Source organism: Cyrtonyx montezumae, unplaced genomic scaffold (genome assembly GCF_038088225.1).
Source record: "Cyrtonyx montezumae isolate F1298 unplaced genomic scaffold, pur_monq_1.0 scaffold_3, whole genome shotgun sequence".
Classification (NCBI taxonomy): domain Eukaryota; kingdom Metazoa; phylum Chordata; class Aves; order Galliformes; family Odontophoridae; genus Cyrtonyx; species Cyrtonyx montezumae.
In genome coordinates, this window is record NW_027072034.1 from 91487768 (window position 1) to 91510925 (window position 23158).

The 23158-nt window shown below is 41.8% G+C and overlaps 1 protein-coding gene across 2 annotated transcripts in view; it reads right to left on the reverse strand.

Moving 5' to 3' along the window:
- Positions 1 to 23158, reverse strand: part of ETV6 (ETS variant transcription factor 6) — a 126186-nt gene that overhangs the window by 80837 nt on the left and 22191 nt on the right. The window contains exon 2 of one of the 2 annotated variants that reach the window (XM_065742348.1): positions 2683 to 2812. The exons of the other annotated variant lie outside the window; for it this stretch is intronic. Coding sequence (XP_065598420.1) covers positions 2683 to 2812 — 130 coding nt within the window. The remainder of the gene's footprint in view (positions 1 to 2682; positions 2813 to 23158) is intronic. 2 annotated transcript variants of the gene reach the window in all.

Here is a 23158-nt window from a genome sequence, read left to right on the forward strand (position 1 = left end):
ATATAGATCCAGTCTTCACACAAAGCAACACAGCCTGACACAGAACTCGGTTACTTGACATTTTACAGGAGTTCAGATTTGTGACCAAAGATGTATCTCAGATATCTCTAAAAAGTGAGAAGGGTACAAGCAGGAACTGCAAATTCCCATAGCTGTTGAACCTCGTGACTCAAAACACAGAAGGCACTAAGTTATTTCTATACCTGGCATGAGAAGGACTGCTTCTGTAATATAATCTTGAGGTCTGAAGTCCTCACCTCAAGAAAGATGTCTTAGGTGGGAAACAGTTCACAGGAGATGATACAAACACAATCTGTAATCCAAAAACTGTACAGGAAGATAAAGGACTGCTCATCATAACCAGTATAGTCAAGAAAAGGTTAAAAAGTGACTTTATCAAAAAGCACCTATAATCAAGAGTAGTCTTTTGGAAATATTTAGCAGGAAAGGTGATAATGAGATCCAGTAGTTTGAAATTGAGCTCGACTAATTCAAACTATAAATAGGGCACTTAAAAAAAAAAAAGAAACAGCAAATAAGGAGGATAATTATGCCTTTTAAGCATTGAAAGAACTTATACAGAAATCTTACATCCTCCCTATCCCTTAAGTCTTTACGTGGCAAAATCTTTTTCTGTAACATGCTATAGCTCAAACAGTTACTGAACTTAGAACACATACGCTACTAAGTGAAGTTCTGTAAATCAAGTAATACCAGAGATCATTTTAGAAACTCATAATGGTCCCTTCTGACCTTGTTATAAATCTATACACTCTAAACAGTGGTTCTGAATGTGTGTTTGGGTCAATTATTACTGCATACTGAGCTAAAAATACTATATTGCTATGGACTATTAAGACTGCTAGTAAGGCTATGTAAACATGCTTCACACTGTTTATGACCTGAGATGCTGACTTTGTCAAAGAATATTCCACAGATGCTTAATAATTAATCTTCTGTGTTTTTATACTACAGAAAGTCAGACTGGTGTAGAAATATTAATGGGACAAAAGCCTCCTTAAAAGTTTTTAAAAATTTTTTTTTCAATTTGCACATTTTAAAATTCAAGGCAAAACGTTCAATCACACCCAAAACGTTGGACAGCTAGTTTTGACTGAAAGAAAACCTTTTTAAGCTTCACACTTTACCTAGTTGCTGGCTAGCTGATGAGAAATAAGGTGGTAGTAAACAGTGCCCCACCTTTTCAGCCTCAAGAGTCTCTGCCTTTCTACGCTGTGCATCTGTTGAACCCAGCTGGGATGGCAGTAAAATTTGAAAGCCAGACGTGATCCTAGCTGTGGAGAGGACAGACAGCAGCACTCAAACCAGGGTTAAACTCCACTAAGTAACACAACAAGGAGAAGAAAAAGTCCCAGGGACTAAAAGCCACAGTGGAGAGAAGTGTTCTGTGTTGGCTTTTGTCCTTTGCATTTGGGTACAAGCTTCAAAATTGACTGTAAGTGTACCAGCAAGTCCTCTTAAGGCTGGGGAAACAGGCCAGCATCCACAGGCAGAGGCAGGAAAGCTCAGGGAGCTCAGCAGTAGCCAGACCCACAAAGAAAACGGCAGTGCCAGCTCACATTCTGACCCATCAAAAGTACAGCTTGAGTTATGCTGCAACACAGGCAACAAAACCAGGACTGTGCAGAAAGAGGCACGGGCACTGAGCAATCTTGAAGCGCTGCAACTCACTGTCCAGCAAGGATGTAAGCACAGGACTACTGAAGTGCTAGGAGAGCAGTTTGCATCCAGAAAAGGAGCATGCTTGGAAAACAGCTGAGGACAGGAAGAACTCCTATTTTTGCATTTTAATTATTTATTTATTTTTACAGAAAGACTACCTCAGGAGATCATTCCTTTTCCAAAATCCCAAATACATTTGTCAGAATGGCAACACACTAAGTTGCGTTTGCCACTGGTCCCTGTTGTTGCTTATTGCTCAAGTACCCCAGGAATGTGACACCTGATAAAAGTTTTCTTAAAATTTCTCAATTTACATAAGAACTGCTCCCTCCCTAAAAAGGAAAATTCCACTCTTCCTCATCTCCACACTGTATCACCAATTTGCCTCTCCCTGGTCAACAGTCCTTGGCTTTTCTTATTCCTCAAACATTAAATCATTCCAGCAAGGAAGTGCCTGGCTCTCACCTTGATCCCAGCTCCAGTTTTTGTTATATAAGTCAGTGATGTGCCCTTCTTCCTTTGCACAATCCTTTCATGTACAGATTTGCCCTTTCCTCCTTCTTCATCACAGCCTCTGTCTGAGTAGTAGCGGAGTGCCTGGGCTCCAGGAGAACTTACTGCTGAGACTCACAACAACTGGAAAAATACCCACTGCACTCCCCATACTACAGTTCATGAAACTGTGCCACAGCGTATCAGTGAGCAATTCCTAAAACACAGAGAGATACATAGCCTTTCCTGACATAATTAAACCTCCATATTTTTTCCCTGTCAAGAGAGAGAAGCCAAATCCTTGATAAGAGGTGGTGGTGGGGGGAGAAAACAATGATCTGAGTTGTTTAAAAATAATAAACTGAAAATCAAACCAGCAAGAGCTTTAAAGAAAATTCTAAAGCCAGGGTACTTCCCCACGTATCTTCCATAAAAGTAAAAAAAAAAAATAAAATCCTCCCCTCACCCTGCCCTGCACCCTCCTCAGTTTCAGGAAGTGACACTCACGCAGGTGTGCCGGCAGTCTGATCGTGTCTTCCTCCATCCTGATTGCTCGAGGCACTGAGACATGTAGTGGTGACGAGGAAGTGTAATTTGGTACTGGGCTGGCTGGAGGTGTGTACGAAATTCTCTCTTGCTGTTGAAAAGAAAGAGGGGGGGGGGGGAAGGGAAAAAGTGAGAGAAGACAACGTGAACTTTGGAACAGAGGTGTGAATCCAAGACAGGGGTGGGAGAAATGGGAAGAAAGGAGGAGGTATGCGTGATGGGGGCCAGTGGCATCAGGACACAGCTTCAAGCCTGGAACAGATCACAGCCGGAGGCCTGCCTGCTCCAAGCCTGAAACTGTATCAGCAACCAAGCAGCTTTGACACAACTGTTTTAATTTTGAGGAAGACCAAGAAGTTTCCAAGGATTTTCCAAGAAATTTGCTGAGGGACAAAAGAGAAGTGATGCAGAAGTGGGTAGCCTGAGTGGGTTTTACGTTGGTGAAAATATGACAGTAATTTCATTATATGCATGTGCATACTGCTACAGACTGCTGAAAACACCTGATCTTGTGCTAACAGAGATCTGAGCTAAGTATTTAACACCTTAAGACTTCAGAGCATTTTAAAGACATTAGTTTTGATTTTGGCACACGAAATCACACTCTCTCTCTAAAAATCACTCTATTTACCAGTGAGTAATGCAGTACTTTTGTATTTCTGCTTAAACTAGTTATTAGCACTTTCTTTGAAGCAGTTAAACTTGCAACCAAGTAAACCAGCATACAGAAAGCAGCTAATCAAGGACAGACAAATAGAGTCAGAGCAATTTGCCAGTGTTGTGTTAGATTCATAACTGTCATCATTTAATTTATTTCTGAAAATATCTGCCAAAAATTTAAGACTGAAATTTCAACCAATCTAAAAGTCTTCTGCATCCTGAGCACGACCTTCACTCACAACACAAATTACACCCTTTGTAAATAAACATAGGCACGGTTCTGTAAGAAGCATAATCATATGCTTCTTGGAAGGCAATGTATGTTATATCCCAGAATCGGGCTGCTGATATTCAGTGATAGCAGTGCAAACAGCATGGATTTACACTCACACACCTACAGAAGCAAAAGGTGCTGTCTTTGCTTCTAAGTGTTTGCAGGACAGCATAAATACAAATCCCTACTCTCCACCTGATCTCTGGAAAATGAAAAAGACAAACCTAGTGTTAGAGCAACAGAAGGGACACAAAATTATCACAAATATTATCACAAAATTATCACAGTTGTGGGTCAGGAAACTGGACTGATAAAGGCACCCCTATAATGCACCATTAGCACCCTCACTGGCAGCAAAGAAAAGATTTGTACGCTATAAATAACAAACATACTAAAGCAGAAAACACTCTGCAGACAGAATGGGGCACAGAGCACCTAAAGGGCCTTTCCCCATCACTGCTTCAAACCAAGGCCCAGGTAAGTCTGGCATAAGGTGCTGCTATCACGTAACTGAGGAGCTCAGGCAGAAGCACTAGTCTCATTTAAGTGTCTGGATTTCTACCACTGTACTACAAGCTTTCTGCAACCCAGAAAGTGACTCTATGCCTCATGTTCCCTTGAAGCCCAGTTCCAGCATGGAGCACGTTCCTCAGCCTCACAGAAAATGTGCCCTTTCATGGTGCACACACTAGCAATGAGCAACAAGACTAGTCACTTCCTAGCATTTCCTGCTGTGAGCCACAGCTCAGATAATCCAGCAAAACTGCAGCTCCTCCTTTTGTTTATTGAATGAGATATTTATAAAAAGAGGAACGCTTTTGAAACAGCCAAATGCCTGCCTCTGCAAGCATGTTCAAGAGGACATATGGGAGACCTGAAGGCCTTGTCTCCCTGAATGTAAGGTGCAGATTGACATCAGGTCCCACTTCATGCTCATAGAAATACGGAATCACCACTGCAAAGATAAGTGCTAAGTGGCTTCAAGGGGCCTTCTCACTGGCCAGCAGCAGGAGGAAAGTCAAATCAGCAGATAAAACCAAATCCAGAATCCAGTGCATTTCTCGGAACTTTCAGGAGGTACTGTGCCAGGATATAATGCATGCAGTATACACCGCCTTTCTCTCAGCAATGATTAATCTACTAAAAGCACATGGTAACCATACTTATAACAAGACCTTGCATTCAGAAGAACAGGACAGTAGGAAACACAAAGAAGTTGTGGAAATGCAAACTCACTCATTCTGTCCCAGTTATTTTTTCCATGCATTTTAGAAGTCCACGGTAATATGTGAATTGGTAATATCTGCAGAAAACATTTTACAAGGTGCAAAGGAGAATTAGCTCTCCAGCTCTCATATGTGGCTTTGAAATGTCCTCTCTTACAAATTCTGCATTTTTTTCCAGCACTTTTAACCCAAATATCAAAGCAATCTGCAGATATTAGGTAAGTCTCTCTATTAGGCACACAGTCAACCCGAGTTACAGAAAGAGCAAAGCTCAAATGAGCTAAATAATTTCAGAATAGAGCTTTCCTGAAACAGGACTGCCACAGGCCTCCCTAGGGCAAGGGGCTTAACAAAATGCATCCTGAACGAGTGATACTTGTCACCATTCTGGCCAAATTTCCAGGTGTGAAAGAAGAAAGTCACAGGGATGTCAAGTCACTGGGCTTGTGGAAAAACTGCTGTTCATCCCTGTTTGCATAAAGGTGCAAACATCATTCCAGTTCTTCAACTTACCATAGCTCCATGCTCCAATCACATACACAGCACCCTGCCTCCCTAGCAGTGGGAATGCAGAAGGTCACAGTTGCTTCTCCAGCCTTTTTGAGGCTCTTCAGAATCACATTCTTAGAGATATCCGTTGTGTTCATAACTCTAAAATAGGATTTGTTTGAGAATGATTTTTCATTTTCATAACTCTAGAGCTTTTCCTATGCCATCCATCAAACAAAATATGCTTTTAAGGTTACGCAACCAGATACACTGGTACTAGAAATTTTTCCAAACGAGTTTTGTGCTCAGTCAGCTAAATATTTCCTTTTGCATTAAGGCCACAAATAGATGAGACAGTTCAATGGTAGGGCTGTTCAAGCAGCAGCCTGGGAGGCTAGACAAGAAGCAGAACTGGGATGAACTTTACTGTGTGTACTTGAGTAAAAAGCTTTGATACAGCTTGGTCTACTGGTAAGAGAGGTTAAGATAATACACATTTCATGTGGTCCTTCAAAACTATTAGCGATGAGTGCTAGGAAGGAAGTTGTCATTACTGTGTTCCAGATCCACTGTCTGCCATGGGACTCTAGAAACATTTAAGCTCACAAGGGACCAAATGCTTAGCCCCAAAACAACAAGTATCTATGTATAACTTCAAAATAGCAGTTTCCTAATGTTTTGCCAATAGCAACAATGAGTTGGACTAAACAGTAGGCATATTGACTGTTGACAAAGTTTTTGAAAGGCTTTCTTCAGTTCACAGTGAGTCAAGAAAGTATCTCAGTATCGAAAAGCAGGGGCTACAGGAAAAAAGGGGACAGACTCATTAGCAAGGTCTGTTGCAGTAGCATATGAGGAAATGGTTTCAATCTAAAAGAGGGGAGATTTAGATTGGATATAAGAAAATCATTTTTTACAATAAAGGTAGTAAAGCACTGGCACAGGTTGGCCAGGGAGGTGGCTAGATGCCTCATCCTTGGAGATATTCAAGGTCCAACTGAACCAGGCTCTGAGCAAACTGATCTAGATGTAATGTTCATTGCAGGGGAGTTGGACTAGATGACCTTTAAAGGTCCCTTCCAACTCAAAAGATTCTATGATTCTATCAGTTTCACCACAAAAACTTACCTTGGCTATGGATATTGAAGAAATGCATTAGATCAGCCTTCACAGGGACCCTCCCCAAAGACTGCTGTAATGCCTAGTACTCCAACAGTCCCTTTAGACAGCCACATAGGTCTGCTGAAACTACAGCATGCTTTCAGCTGCCCCACCTAGTAGGGACGTGCTTAAGAACCAAGACAAGCAACAGTTTCATTTTTTTTGTACTATAAAATGATAAAATGCTGAATATCTAGGGACTGAGAAAAACTAAGGTCAAACCAACCTGTCTAAAAAAGTAAGGTATAACTTGCAAGGTATATTGATCATGACTACTTAGCAGGAGTGTACATAACAGCTGATAAAACTACCAAAGACATACACACGGAATTCAGTTTGAAGAATTGGATCATAGAATCTTTTGAGTTGGAAGGGACCTTCAAAGATCATCCAATCCAACTCCCACACAAATGAACAGGGACATCTACAGCTAGATCAGGATGCTCAGAGCCCTGTCCAGCATGACTTTGAGTATCTCTAGGGACAAGGCTTCTAAAACCTCTTTGGGCAACTTGTTCCAGTGCCTCACCATTCTAACTGTAAAAAAAACCCTCCTTCTTTATGTCCAACCTAAATCTCTCCACTTTTAGTTTGAAATCACTTCCCTTCATCCAATTACAACAGATCTTGCTAAAGAGTCTGACCCCTTCCTTCTCCTCTATAGCACCTCTTTAAATGACATCCTGTTCCTTGGGCCCGTCAACTACAACACGCAGCTTAGTGTCATCCACAAACTTGCTGAAGGTTCACTCAATCCTACTGTCATTGATGAAGATGTTAAAAGAGCACTGGTCCTAGTAATGATCCCTGAGGGACACCACCACACATAGCAGATATCCATCTGGACACTGAGCCATTGACAACAAATACTCTACACTGGATATAAAAGCCAGATGATTCCTCAGTATGTAAAAGTCTATTCCTGGTTGGTGCCCAACTTAGAGGAGAGAGTTATTGGTGAGAAGAAAGTGTTTGCAGGAATGCCTCATAGCACCCTTGTTGTCTGGGCACTCAAAAGGGCTATGCCAGCAAACTAGCCAAAGATTTGCACATGGGCTGATAGCAAGAAAGCGGGCAAGTTAATCATTAGGGAAGCAAGTCAGGTGAAGAGGAAAGGGAAGGAAGACACAGCATTCATCAGTGTTTTGTGTGCCAGATAAAAAAGTCCAAGAGACCACCCATAGTTACAGGATCTGACACAGGAAGGAAGAAGGAAACCAGAGACCCAAAGGGACTATATGGCTTTGGATACACAATTAAAACATTTGGGGATTTTGGTCAGCTCCGTAGCTTGCATACTCTGCTGCCAGGGAAAAATGATCAAGCTCCATAAAAAGAAAAGAGCTCTGCAGTACCAGGGTACAAACTAAACGTTCTACTTCCCTCCCTTCCCCCAGCTGCTGTCATCTTCTTAATTTCCAAGGCAGGCTTCTCCTCATTTTTGATCCCATTAATATAGCTATTCACGTCAGATCTATAGCAGTATAATCAGCACACTATCAGTAATTAGAGAAATTAAAACAAACACAGCTCTTTGGAATGGACCTTATGCAAAGCAGCACTGGGAAAAGATTAATATCTCATTTCCTGCACAAAGAGAACAAAGATAGTCTCAGTGACCTTAGTGATTTTGTGAAGTTCAGTTCCTCCCTTCCTCCTCTCTTCAGCTTTCCTCCAACAAACTTCCCAGCACAAGGGCAGGAGATAGCTATCCCCTCACATCACAATCCTCACTCAGGCAAATTCCAAAGCAAACAAAAAACAGTGAGGTACAACAGTTCATCACAAAGGAAAGGGGAAAGGAGATGGTGCAGAAGCCCATGCCTCTCCTAAAATGATCACAGCCACTGCTCTAATTAAATTTAAGTCTTACAGAGAGCAATATGAATGCACTCGGTTGTTGTGAAAAGGCAGCTTGTGGAGGTCAATCTTGTTGAAAATGCTATGATACAGCTCCATTATTGTCTGAGCACTGCAAAATAACTCAAGCTAGCAAATATAAATGAACCAAAAACTAGCTGAGCCACATACTCCAGAAGTATTTCTTTACTGATGCTCCTGTTAATGTGGAACATAGATTAGAAACATGCTGTGTGAAGATAACATCAAGTAAAACTAACAGATAATATTCAAAGACTTCAGTAAGATTCATGAAAAATTATTCATTTCTATGAACAAAAAAGACCGTTATCCATAGATAACCCAGAAAGGCAGTGTAAAATGTATATGGGACGCAAACTCTTATTCAGAATTTGCATGTGGAATCATCAGACACCAAGACGAGCAAAGCCTTACCAAGCCAAAGCAGGAGAGCTTTCCAGGCCCCACAGAGGCAATAAAGCTGGCAACTAGCCCTACTGCTCCAAGGCAAGAGTCAACCACAGATTGAATGGCCTGATGTTAAGAAGAAACTCTCTCCCCCATCCTCCCTCTTTTCTATTCATGACTACAGAATTTGCATTATGGGGTTCTTACCACACATTCCTCTGAGGAACCTCTGTTCAGCCAAAGTATAGCGAGAGGTGTGATCCAAACAGCAACACCTTTTGCACCTACACCACAGTCCTGTTAGCACCCTCTCCTAGCACCACACACCACAGAAGGCTTGATAGAGCTTACAGCAGCTACAAAAAATACACAAGGCTTTAAAGTACTGTGGACAGTGAGTGGGAAGCAGGGAGGGCAATGCAAAGAGACTTCCCAAGCTGATAGAGCTGCGCAGCAGAGATTTCACTGCACTTCTTTCACATTCTCTTTTCTAAAGCCGAGAGTGCTGGGGTGTCTCATCTGTAACACACGGAGGCTCTGCAACCCTGCCTGCGTGTATGGAAATTCACATCCCAAACACCCATCATGGCAGTCATGCATTCAGCATAAAATTTCTGGAGGCCACAAAACAGAGACGAGAAAATGAAGGGGAAACATGGTGTACAAGGAGCCATCCTCTCACATGTTATGGAAAAGAAGAATCCCAGAGCTGCTCTATGGCCTCTTCAGGCTGGCACAACAGTATGCATATTTCTACCTGGAAACAATACTGCGCTATCAGGGTACTGGAAAGCTGGAATGCCACTGTGTATTCAAATGCATTTCTGGAATAAGAACCACTACTGGTCATTCTACAAAATATGAATACTTGTAGTGAATCTACAGCTGCTACCAACAGGATCGTTCCCAATGGGATATGAAGTACTTCCATAGTACAAAGCACGTCAGAACAATCACACGGACAAGTTCAGGTCACTCACTGCCATGGATAATCTGAAAACTTATCAGTCAAGTAGCGTAAAAATCAGGGGAAAATAATTCACATAAAAGCCATGGCTTTTTTTAATCATCAGTCATTGATGGCAACAAATTCTTAAGCACCTATATTACAAAATACATATTTTTAAAATACCATAAATATAAGAAATGACCATTCCCAAGCCCACTGAATGGCTAGACTCAGCTCTCATCTGTACATACATTCCCCCAATGGCTTTTTGAAAGCAGTGATTCTGGTCTGATTTACCCCAAGGGAAGTGAAGTGCAGATACGTGCCTCAATCTTTACCACAGCCAGTGCAGTCAATTTTAATTTCTCCCCTTATCTGCATGAAATCGGTTTGAACTTGAGTGTGAACAGTGTGTATACATACCTGTTTGAAAAAAACTTGCATCATTATATGCCATTATTATCTTCTATCTGTTACCACTGGAAAATACAGGCACGCCTAAATATCAGCTACTGGAACAAACCAAGAAAAAGTTGCTTGTATTTGATCATGTAGGTGCCTGCCCTGGTTAAGTATGAGAATATGTCCTCTGCAAAGAGGTTATCAGCTTTAGGAGGAACTGGGAAGGAAACCCTGATGGCAGGCTTGGGTACAAGCACTAGAACATGCCTTCAGACCAGAGAACAGGTTACTCTGACTATCCATGGAACTACAGCTCAACCCCACAAAGATGAAGTCTCTGCAGCTTTCCTCACCAGCAAAATGAAACAGAATACACAGCACTTCTACATTCCATGTGGCAGCATTTCATTACACATCAGACCTTCCATGAGAAAAGACATATCAAATACATGGAGAAACCCAAGGGTACCATGACAGCATTCAACCCTACGCTTTACATTGTTTCTCCTGGAGGTCCAAACAACACAAGAGTAACTCAGCATAGACACTGTGCATGCTGCTGTAACCTTGTGTTCAACACGATCTCCATGTGGATAAAGGTAATCTTCCAGAAAGAATCTAGGGCAGCTCAGGACTAGGAGAGCTGTAATAAGGACCACCAGAGTGCTCAGGAAAACCGATCAGAATCCAGAGAAAAAGGAAACCTGTTTCTCAAGGATTTTCTTAATAAGCCAATCAGAGAAACAAGAAGAGGTGAATGTTTGCCTCTGCAAAATATCAGGTGGATTCAGATTATTTGACTTCCAGCAATACTGAATGCAGAGGAAGTTCCTAAAAAGGACCATGCTTACACTGACTTTGCTTACAAGAACTGGATGTGGAAGAAATATCAAATTACAATTCTCTCCTTACTATCTTTAAACTACTCCAGTCACTTACTTTAAAGTGAAAAACACGAGATTAGTGTGACTAAACACGAAAATCTGACAGGAGTACAGAAAAAATAGCCAGGAGGGCTTCCTGCAGAATACTGTATCCTGCACATTTGCAGGCTTTTCATTCTGCATTTTATCCTACACCTATTTAAGAATACATGTGGACAGGTATCTACGTATCCAAGACAGACAAGTATTACAAGAGCCTCAAGGTATAGCTTGCAAAGAAAGAATAAAGGAACAACAGAGACAAAAGGAGATATGACTGATATAGCCTAACAGCTGTATCCAGAAATAAAGGAAATAAATATGAATGAAATTGAAGACTTTGTAGAAGGATGAGCTAACAAGAAGCTGTGATTAAAACATTAAAATGCAATGGGTGATCACCAAAGGAAGCTGAGTTACATCAAAAGAAATAAAATCTGCAGGCAGGTTAACCTGTACAAGAAACATCTTATTTTTAACAGCTACTCAACAACTTATTTAAGGAGCTATTAACAGCTTTCTGACGATCTCTCAGTCAGCAGTCTACGGGTATCAGAATGCAAAACTAGAAGAAAAAACAAACCTGCTGATCCTATGTATCAGTCACAAAATGCTACTTAGGAAAAGGAAACAAATCACCTTGGAGGATAGCTTGATGGACAGCAAAAGGTTTCATTTCCTTTAAAAAAATGAACCTTCCAGCACATCAGCACTGGCAAAACTTTAAGGAGAATTTTAAAATATGTTTGTAAAGAGACAGTCTGGCATAGTATAGCATATATGATCTAAAAGATGATGTGTTTGAAAAGCTGAAGCTTCCCAGCAAAGTTGTCCTTTTAAGAAGAGGTAGATGACAAGTTGAGAGCAGGGACCGAATTTAACATACAGCCTGCATTCCAGGGACAATGACAGTGTCGAGTGATGGGTCTTTATTAAATGCTTTCTCCTCCATTAATGTTGCACACTCTAATGATTTGGCCATTAGCAATAACAAATCTGCAATGTCCCTGCCTGGAGCAGACTAATGAACTAAGCAAGTGAATATTCTGTTGTGTAAGGAGTGCTATTAGCAATCCTTTCCCAACTGCTGTGAAAACAAGAGATGCCTTCCAGGTACGACCTGTCCATGTGACAGAGTACATCACACACCCCCTTATATGCCGTGGAAATTCCACGGGCACTCCCAACACTCAGCAGGGGAACAAGGAGTGGATCACCTACTGCATGGTGCTGCCATACAGGGCTGGAAGGCAGAGGCTACACCAGAAGGCACATGACAAAATGTGCTCTGCACAAAGGGCTTGAAGAAAAATGGTGTACAGGACAGGAGGAGGGAAGTTCTGGTCCCAGGCCCACTACTCACTCTCCAAAACAAGCTGTGGCTTTACCACAGACTTCTGACCCTTTGCTGTGCCATCCAGAGGCACATCGAGCTCTGGGACGGTTAAGTGCAAAAACCTCAACTTAGCTATTTTTCTGCCAAAGCCTTTCTTTCCTGTTCATTAAGTTCTTTATCTTTTATTTTTTTCCTTTTCCCCTTTGCAAATTTTTTCACTCTTTCTCAAAATATTATCATTTCAGTTCATAATCCCAAAGCACTGGTTGTAACACTGCTCCTGGCAAAAGAGAAGTGCTAAAGTTACACTTTAGTTGTCAAAAACAAGCCAGTGACAACCAAGCACTGCTGGTTCACACCTGAACAGACACTGCAGCAAGAGTCCCAACACCACTAACCTGAGATTGCTTATGAGCTACAAACATTTCCTCACAACAGAAATGAGGGGCATGGGAACGGAGCCAACTGAAATTGTATAAATCATAGTCATCTTTAAGGAAAAAAAAGTATTTGTTCTGGGCCCATTTTAGCTCAGTATGAACACTTATCTTCAGTCTCCATCACAATACTATCCACACATGCTTCATAATACCATCACCATCTCCCTGCATTGAAGAGAAGTGTTATTACACTCACCTTTACAAGTGGAGGAACCAAAACATACAGACATTAGGCAATTAGCCCAGCAGCAGCACAGGACAGAGAAAAAACCTATTTTCATGGAATCACAGAATCACCATGGTTGAAGAAGACCTCCAAGATCATCTACTTCAACTGTCCACTTATCATCAATATTCCCCCACTAAATCATGTCCCTCAGTTCAACATCTAAGCACTTCAGCCATCTCAGAAAATAATAGCCTCTCTTAGGATCCCTATCAGGCTCTAAACCCACATGTTACAATTATATTCCATTAGCACCCAGAAGCAACTTGAACCCCAGCATCACTGTCTGAGGCACTGCAGAAACACATCAGAGGACAGACCCTGCCCTGAAGAGCTCTAAGACAAAACAGCCAAGACAGAAAAGCACTCAAGGAAGGAAACTTTTTAAACCTTAGTTTACAATCAGGAAATGGAAAGGCAGAAGCAGTAAGTTGTCTAGATCCCATTCTGACTCTACCTGCAGTGCTTTGTTTCTGAAGTTAAACAGCCACTCTGAAAACAGGAGAAACTAGGAGAGAAAAGCTGACTGATTATATCAACCAGGTGAGTTGGTATGCAAAAGTTCTCAAAGTTTCTCACTTTGCATTTTAATACTGAGTTTAAATAACCCTCAACCTCCCTAAGAACCCCTGATATCAAAGCATTGCCAGGAATCCTTTGACTCAAGCACAGAGCAGATGCTGCCCATGCCAGAGGAGAGCTAGTGAGAGAGACACATCCCTCCTCTGCCACAAGAATCAGAACAGAGGCACTGCAATCCTTCCCTCAGTTACACAACCACAAAGACCCAGTCAACAAGGCAGGTTTCCTTACCCGACCCAGTCACCACAGTGAAACTGCCCCAAAGAGCAGCACAGCCTTCCACCAGCACAGGCAGAGCAAGAATCAGGGGTCATCAATCATCCCATCTAATCAAGCAAGGAGTGTTTAACACCCAACCTGAGCTGAAAGATTGTTAGAAGAGATGGGAAAAAAAAAAAAAAAAAAAAGAAAACAAACTGCTTCCAAGACTCATGACAAAACCCTTCTGCTCCCACAAGTAAGGAGGTGACTGGGACAAGAGTCCAAGAGCAAGCACATTCCGAGCTTTGAAGACACATGTTTCTTCCAGCAAGCATCCCCCTAACCCTTTCCACTACACACCCTCCTCCACAATCCTGCTCACACACAGCAATGGCTGAGGTTTTCATTAGGAGAAAATTAATCAGATTTTTTTTTTTAAGCTGGCAACAAAGCCGTGAGACTTTTCCTGGCATTTCTCCTGTTTATACAAGACTTGCCAAACCGGTTGTGTGATTTTTATACTGCTTTCTTTTCCACAAAGTCCTTAGAAAGGCAGAATAGCAGAAAGCAAATAAGGAAAAAGTTTGGTTATACAGGTCCAAAGATCAACCTTGGTGATACAGTTAAAAATAAAAAATTAACTAGAATTGTCCTAAATGTATACTGAATATCCAAAGACAGCACTGTTTATGTTTATTAAGACTGCCATAGCAGATCAGTTGCTCTGACTAGTGAAAGGCAGTCCTATTTCTTAACGGTTTAACATCTAAATACACAAGGTGTGTAGCAGGTAAAATGGAAAATGAGGCAAGAGCAGACAAATAAATTGTTCAAAGTCACACAGAGCCAGGGAAAGGATGCAGGTCTTCTGACCATTCACCAGGCTCCCCAGGTATTGGATCATGCCACTTTCCTTGAAGTACAAGTATCTAACTCCCAGCTGCATTTATGCGGGTATAGCTGCCTTACCTCCTGCACCAAAGAGTTTCTAAGCCTAGAAAATTCTGCTGCCTTATCCTCCTCTAACACATTAAACAAGCAATAACTCATCCATTTTAACTGCCCAACTAAAACTCCACTGCCAGGGATCTGAGCACCAGAAGGGGTAACAAACCTTACAGCAGGCATTTCCCTCAGCACCCACAACCTTGCTAAAAATCAAAATATTCCACCAGCCCTTTCAATTATTATGTGGGTAGCTTCTAATTTTTTTTCAGCATAACTTCAGCACAGCATCACACTGTGCTGCTATACTTTCCAAGTGGAACGTTTAGTCATCAATTCAGAAGAAATTTTGTTTTGATACTGACTTTGCTATCCACATTCAAAAACCCAAAGCAAAACGACAAAGCAACTTTGCAAGGTAAGCTTTCCGTTCAAGGTACTCCGGTCTTGCGCTAATGTCAGAATTTCCCCACAGGATGAAAACTCAATGGGCATGAGAAATCCATGCAATGTACCAAGAAAACAGCCACTACCTATGTGCCCTGGGTGCCTGCTGTTCGCTCAGGTGTTCCTATCTCCTGGGATGGCACAGAAAGCACAGCTCTCCCCTCTTGCACACAACTCTTGCCTATGAGGCCATCCAGCACACAAGGGAGCCTGCTTCTGATATAGCCCCACTTGACATAGTAAATATTCATTTTCACTGGGCTGTATAATAAAAGTTGAGATAAAACTTTGAGCAAATAAATAAATGGGCAAAGTTCATGCTTACAGCTGCTTCCCATGGGCCACTTCATACTGACACACCTGCTCTTTTGGCAAGTGGTTTTGATCCCAGAGTCTCAGACTTTGCAAGGCTGCTGTGGCTGGGCTGAATGATGTACTAGGAGCTCTTAAGTCAGCTCCTATGAGAACCATCAGCCCTCAGACCCTGTGAGCCACTGTACATGCAGTGGAAAGCTATTCGCATGACAAGCTGCACTCACTGTGCCACTAGCAAAAACTCCACCTGCCTCCTGCCTGCCGACTCATTGCTACTGTGATCAGTGCTACACTAAATAAATTTGCAAGCTGTCACAGAAAAACAGAACTTTATTTCTTCCTATCCCAGCTCAGACTAGAAAGTAGCACTAAAAATACAGCGATCCAAACCTCTGACTTGGAACACTTAAAAACATAGTAGCAGCATTTGTAAGGAAAGCAGCAACTTTGTATTGGATTAGCTGGTGAAGCTGCTTGGAGCATGGAGGCTCCGACAGGAAGATCTATCTTTCAACACAAGCACTCACGTGTGCACCTACAGGTATGTCATACATACATATCATTACATACTTCCACTGCAACTTTAACCATTATGTTGAAACTCACAGTAATGATTAGAAACCTGTGCTGAAACTCATCTAAACCTGCGAGTCTGTAAAAATAAAAGTAAGATCTTAATCTTTGATGCTGGATGAACTAATCTTAAAAAAAAAAAAAAATACTGTGAGTAAGCATATGCATTCCTACTGACAAAGGGAGCTATGGATTTTGCTGAACACTGGAAATCGTAAAAATGGGAAATTGAGACATTGGTATCTTTAGTGAGCAGAACTACCTGCTCCTATCACTTGCAATAGCTGGCTGGTGACACAGGCTGTGATACACTGCAGCATGACGATAACCCTTGCCATAGCTAAGCCTTTAATTATGGAACAGATGAAAAAGAAAGGGGGAAGGGGAAGGGGAAGGGGAAGGGGAAGGGGAAGGGGAAGGGGAAGGGGAAGGGGAAGGGGAAGGGGAAGGGGAAGGGGAAGGGGAAGGGGAAGGGGAAGGGGAAGGGGAAGGGGAAGGGGAAGGGGAAGGGGAAGGGGAAGGGGAAGGGGAAGGGGAAGGGGAAGGGGAAGGGGAAGGGGAAGGGGAAGGGGAAGGGGAAGGGGAAGGGGAAGGGGAAGGGGAAGGGGAAGGGGAAGGGGAAGGGGAAGGGGAAGGGGAAGGGGAAGGGGAAGGGGAAGGGGAAGGGGAAGGGGAAGGGGAAGGGGAAGGGGAAAAAAAAATAACAACACATATCTAGCCTGTGGGGAAAAGAAAACAGTGAGAACAGAGATGCATACAGAAACCTCGCTGCAGCAGGAATTGTTGTTAGATGTGCATAGAGCTCCTGATTTGTGAGTGGGTAATCAAGCCTCTTACTGAGAGAGAAGGATTTAAAGGCACACTGAAGATTTTCCTTTATGGAAACACAAAGCTCTATGGGCACTAGTTGGACATACTCCAGACAACTACATATCCAAAAAAGCCAGTAAATCCTAACAAACAGACACCAGAGCATGTGTGGTCCTATAAAACCAATGCAGCATTCTTTATATTCCTAAAAGAAAAATCTTTTATTCCAGTCTTGCACCCTAAAAAAATTTCTTCTTCTAGAACCAAAGTAAATTGCGTCGGGGGTCTGACTGCTGCCCCTTACTTCCTGTCATCAGCAAGTACTACCTCAAGCAGACAGGCACAATGTGAGAGTTCTTCACCCATTCCAGCGCAAAGCTCAAAGTTTTGCTGCACCACTGAGGGCTCAAGCCAAGCAAAAGTGACACTCGTGTTAAGCAGGGGCACTGGGTTAGCAACAAAGGAGCATGTCAGAAGCTGCAGAGTTAATGCAACCAGGGCTGCTCTCTCTCAGCTACATCCGTAACTTGAGCTTCAACAACACAGGGGAGTTTCTCTTGAGTGCAAGGAGAAAGCAATGCTCAGGTGGAGAAGAGGATATGTATTTAAAGGGAGAGGGAGCAGGGGAAAAACTGGAACTACAGGATGAACTCTCAGAGCAATGTGGACAAATGTTGAGTGGCCAGCCTCTCTTAAGACTGTTTTTCACAAAACAGATACTAGTTACACCATGCAATCTATATCATGAAAACAAAAAGCAACACACTCCCCAACTCCAAAAATTCCAGCGCAAATCAGACAATCTGCATTGTGATGTTTTATGCACACATTTAAAATATTCTCCTCCCTCTTCCCCATACCCATGCCTGATTACTAACCTCCTGACAGCCAGCTTGTACAGCAATGAGGATAACTCCAGGTGCCAGTGCTCAGTTCCCTGACTCAGATTTACAGGGGCAATGTGTATCATAGCAGCCACACCACTAATTGCTATCTACCTTTTCCTTTGTTTCTTTTTCTACCTATCAATTTCAGAGACTGTGAACAAGAAAAAAAACAAAACTTTGTTCCCTTCACAGGCTCACATAAGATCTAGGCCAATAATAAGTTGCACCCAGAGAGCACCCCTTGCTAGCTTCTGGATGCACCCATATAGGCTGTGGTTGCCCACACTCGTTATTACATGCCACACTGATGCAGATAGCAATAGCCTAAATAAGCCATGTTGGTCAAGCAGCAGGGCCTGATTGAGCTTTGCAAGCACAAAGGGTACAGCCATGTGAAGCCTTTGGTCTGCACATGCTGTGCAATAGGGTTATGATTCCCCGTTGCACCCACACAACCACTGGCAAAAACGAGACTTCAGGCTTCTGAAAACTTCAGGTCTGCATGAACAGTCCATACCTTGTAATCCTGTGTGATATGCAAGAGCTTCTAATGATGTTTGCACAACCTGTTAACACTTTTGTTCCATTTTTGCACCATTTAAGCTAGAGTTTGGAATTTGATGGCTTTATTCAAAGATGCCTGAAGAAAAAAAAAAAACAAAAACCCCACCACTGACAGGAAAAAATACAAAGGACTTATTCAGTCAAATTTCACTTATACTGATGCAACAAATCTCCTTCACTTCTGCAAAGCCACCAAGTCTGGCTGAACTTCTGTCTCGTTTTCTTTGAGTTTCATGCAGAAAACAAGCTTCCAGACAAATTGGGCATGACTTTGTCCTGTTAAAAGTATTTGAACCATGGATGAAACAAACTTCAACTCCTCCTAATCTCCATACCAAGGGGATGGCCACTCACACTTCTCTGTGAGGTAGCATACTGCTGCCAACACATCTGCTGTCACTTTAGGGTAGGCTGAGATTGCAGGTAGGGGAACAGCAGCAGGGTCAGGCAGATTACTCAATAGGCAAAAGATGCTGTTCTCATGACAGAATCATTTTCAAGGAAAAACCTAAAGAGATTTCTCTCATTCTGAATGATGTCAAAGGAGAATTTTGTCAAGTAAAAATCTTGTCCAATGTTTCTAATCAGTGGCCCTTTGGAGGAAATACTACAACACATTTCCTTTTTAAACCATCATCAGCCTCTTCTGTCAGATCACAAACACCCTATCACAGAGCCTTAACAAAGGCTTGGCACCAGGCAATTTTAGGACATGACAGAACCACAACACAGAACTGCCCAAGGAGAAGCCTGTGGCTACAGGACATGTTACAGCTATCTCCTTTCAGCTGGAGCTGAATGAGACCAAGCCCATCTCTCAGCACAGCCATCCTGCTAATGCCCAGGCTCATTGCTTAATCCTATCTCAACATCCTGCACAGCGTCCTTCCTAGCAAAACATGAAATCAACAGGAAACAGAGATGGCTTACAGACTACATGCTGTTGATTGCAAACCTTCTCATTCAAAACAACAGTTAAACGTCATACAGAAGAAAGGGCCTAAAAGAAGGCACAGTTTACCCCACCAGGCTAACATGCCTCTGCTTCTGGTTCTTCTCTTCTCTTCACTTACTTACCCCACCCTTCTGGAAAGCAGGGTCACTTTCTCACTGGTTAGCAGAGGGATGAAATTGGAGCTCGAACAGATGTTGCAGGGCTCATGATAGTGAATGATTTCCATTAATATACAGAATACACTGATAATCGCTGAGGAGGCAGAGGAGCCCAATTTGCATGGCATCCCCCCCCACCCCCCGGCCCCAGGCAGGAAATATGCCCAATCAAGCCAGAAGAACAGTGGTTGCAGGTCAGCAGAGCAATGCTGAGATTAGAAAGCACATCATGGCAATGAATTACCTGCTGATTAAAGCTGCTAGTGATAATTTCAATCACCTGCAGCTCTGAAAACCAGCCTATAGACAGCCCAAAGCCCACCTCGTGTTGCAGTCACAGCACAGGTTAGGGTAGCCCCACAGCACTCCAGTTTGTGAACTGAGTCCTCCCCCACAACCTTGCCAGAGCAAGCCCATCCCCAACAACAAATAGAGCAATTCACACTGCCAAAAATTCCTCCCATCTGCTTTTCATACTTCACTATAATGGAAAAATAGATCCTTTGCTATTTTTAAAACAGACTTGGTCTGCTATCCTAACTTCTTAGCTTTTTGATTAACACACCTCAATATATACACACCACTAAGAAAACAGTCTGTAAATACAGAAAAACCTGGCTCAAGAAATCACAAGTGATCCTAGGACCAGGGGGAGGCAAATCCCTCATCTACTCTCTATACTGGAAATACTCAATATACGTTGTACATTGCTGTGAAGGAAGGAGGGGAAGAAGAGGTAGCTTTGGAAGTAAGAACCTAAGTTTCCCTAAAAATTTCACTGTTTAAAGAAAATGTCAACTAGCAAAACAAAACAACAATATATTTGAAACATACTACTAATAACTTAAAAAAAGATATAATTTCAATAGAAGTGGATAAGGAAGCAACTATAGAGGCAAATCTGAGAGAAACAGCTGAAATTTAGTGGAAAAGACATAATACAGCAATAAGTAGTTTAGGCAGCACCTCTTCAGCCTAGATAAGTTGCAGCCAGAACATCACGTCTGACCAGGTCTTCAGCCTGATTTCTTTGAGTCCAAATCAGTGACATGCTGATAAGCTTTCATATTTATTCTGGCAAGAATTCAGGATGCTCAACAGTTTTTAGAACAGATGTTCACAGCCAAGATGTTAAGATAGGAAGGAATACAGAGAAGTGGTTAATTTTCTGCCATGGTTAACAAAATAAGCCCTTGTATTTATAGAAAAAAAAGTAATCTGTTTCTTCTGTAAAAGGATGCAAAAGTTTTGTTTTTTATTAGAAAGGAAAATACATACAAATATCTTTTCTTATGACATTTTCCAGGGGAAAAGCCACTTAACACAAGTTCTGTTTCTATGTAATTAACAGGCCACACTGACGTAAGAATACACAGCACACCTGATATATTTAATTAATTAAAAAAAAACCAGAAACACTAACTTGTCTCATTCTTCAAATTCTGCATTCACAAATGAACTTATATACCACAAAGGAAGGGACTGAATAAATCTTACTTTATCCCTTTTTTTCTTGTTAGTTAAAACTGCTGTTTTATTTCTGAAGTAGGTGCTTCATCATCACATGGGTGAATTACCAAAAACTGGATCATGAATTCTTTGGCATTAATAACATGTATATGTGTAGTGTATTAGACAGTATACATGTTAATACAGAAGTTAGAGAAGTTAAAAGAACTAAGATAGAAGACAGTAACAGTAACTAACCTAAAGCTTAGGCCTTCAGGTCTCATTAGATCCACAAGATTCAGGCACCAACTATGGAAACTAAAATCTCAGCCTTGGGCTCTGCTCCAAGATCATTCACAGGATCCATACAGGTCGCAATATTAAGTTAATCTACTGCGTGCTTTGCTTGTACTGAACTAATGCAAGAAGACAATGACAAGAGATTTTTCCTCTGGATTGTTTATCAACATCTTAATTAACAGTGCTCCCACTAAAATGCAAAAGCATGCAGGCTTGCTCAGGGATCTCAAAAATAGCAAAGCTCCAATGCTTTCAGCTGCCTGGGTTACAGTCCAGCCTCCTTGTGCATTCACTCCTAAACCAAAAGCAACACCTGTGTTTTTTAACTAGTGTGGGGTCACAATTCTGCAATCAGATCTGCACAGGTGGGTACCTGCATGTACAGGATCCCTCTGAAGTAGCAGGCATAGAGATCCACCTACGCAGATCTGATTGCAGGATCAGGAGTTTGGCTGGAGTCCACGCTAAGGGCTTGTCTACATCTGGGTTATGGGGGGTTTTTTGTTGTTGTTATTGCTTTTTTTTTTTTAAGCTATACTAACTACAGTTCAGCAAATATTCAAAGCAGGAAGGTTGTCCTGATACAAAAGGGGATTCATATCACAGCCTTTCGCCTCTGTTTCACCTTGGTAGACACCTTGCCTACAGAGAGCAACTGAGTAGCTCAACTACTGCAGACAAAGCTACAAAGCTCTTACGCCATTTTTGTTTTGCAGAAGCTCTTCATGTGGAGACAATTCTGGAATCAACAAGACAATTCTGGAATCAAGATTATGAATCTATGCATCTACAGTATTATTACTTTTATTCCACAATAATTATGTTGCTAGTAATGCTGGCAACCTATTCCATGGTAACAAAATCACGTTAGGATAACCAGTCTAGAAGAACTAAGACAGCCCCACCACCACTGTACCCACCTAATGTACTAGATCATAAGGAATATAAAATAGATCTGAATGCCTGTTGAAAACAGTAGGAGTTTTCCCAAAGACTTCAGCAGGCTTTGGCTGAGGCACTGCATAAAGGAAATTGCTTAATTCTTGTGTATTTTTAAACAGGAGTCTAAAAAAAATAATCACACAAAACTGAGCTGCAAGCCTGCAGCCATTCAGACACGAGTAATCCCACCAAAACCCAGTGGGACCCATACATTGTAGAACTGTGTTCTTGGTACATCAAGAGTAGCCAGAATAAATTATTAACCCTTAACTTTCTTACTGAGGCAGTCCAAGAGAAAGTCCAGAAGACTGTTCAACCACTATTCTCATTTTGCTTTCACCTACGACCCCCTCTTACATTAAGCAATATGAATTTAGTAGTGTGAATTAAGTATACCAAGGTGACAAGCTCTGCAATCAGTTCCTTTCTAAATAAAGAAATAACCATCACTACATTCAATGTTCGTCTTTCACGATGGATTTATTTTGTAACTGTTAAAGCATCAGTGATTTTTTTTTAAGGATAAAATCTTCCCATCTAAAAATTCTAACCAGATGCAGATTTCAGATTTCCAAATTTGGGAACGTTCAGACCAAGAGCTGTTGTTTTAGACTTTCAGCCACAATCATCAATGTAACCATAAAAGTTCTCAATTATTTTACCCCCAAGCTATCAAGAGACTTACCCTATATTTGGCCATAACTAAGTGCAGGTCCATAAAAATCTCAGTGGGTGTTTACAGGAGACAGGCCCAAGTCATGAGACCTTAAATCACACAACTTTTCCAAAATTCTGCTGATTTGGTTGTGAAAGTTCAGCAAAATTATCTGAGGCAAATCTAATGTACCTGGGTGTGCTAAAGACAAGTTTCAAAATTGGTTGTATATGTCTTCCTTTATTTGCATCACAAATTGCTGGTTTATAAGAGAGGAGAGTGCACTCCTTAGACCAGCAG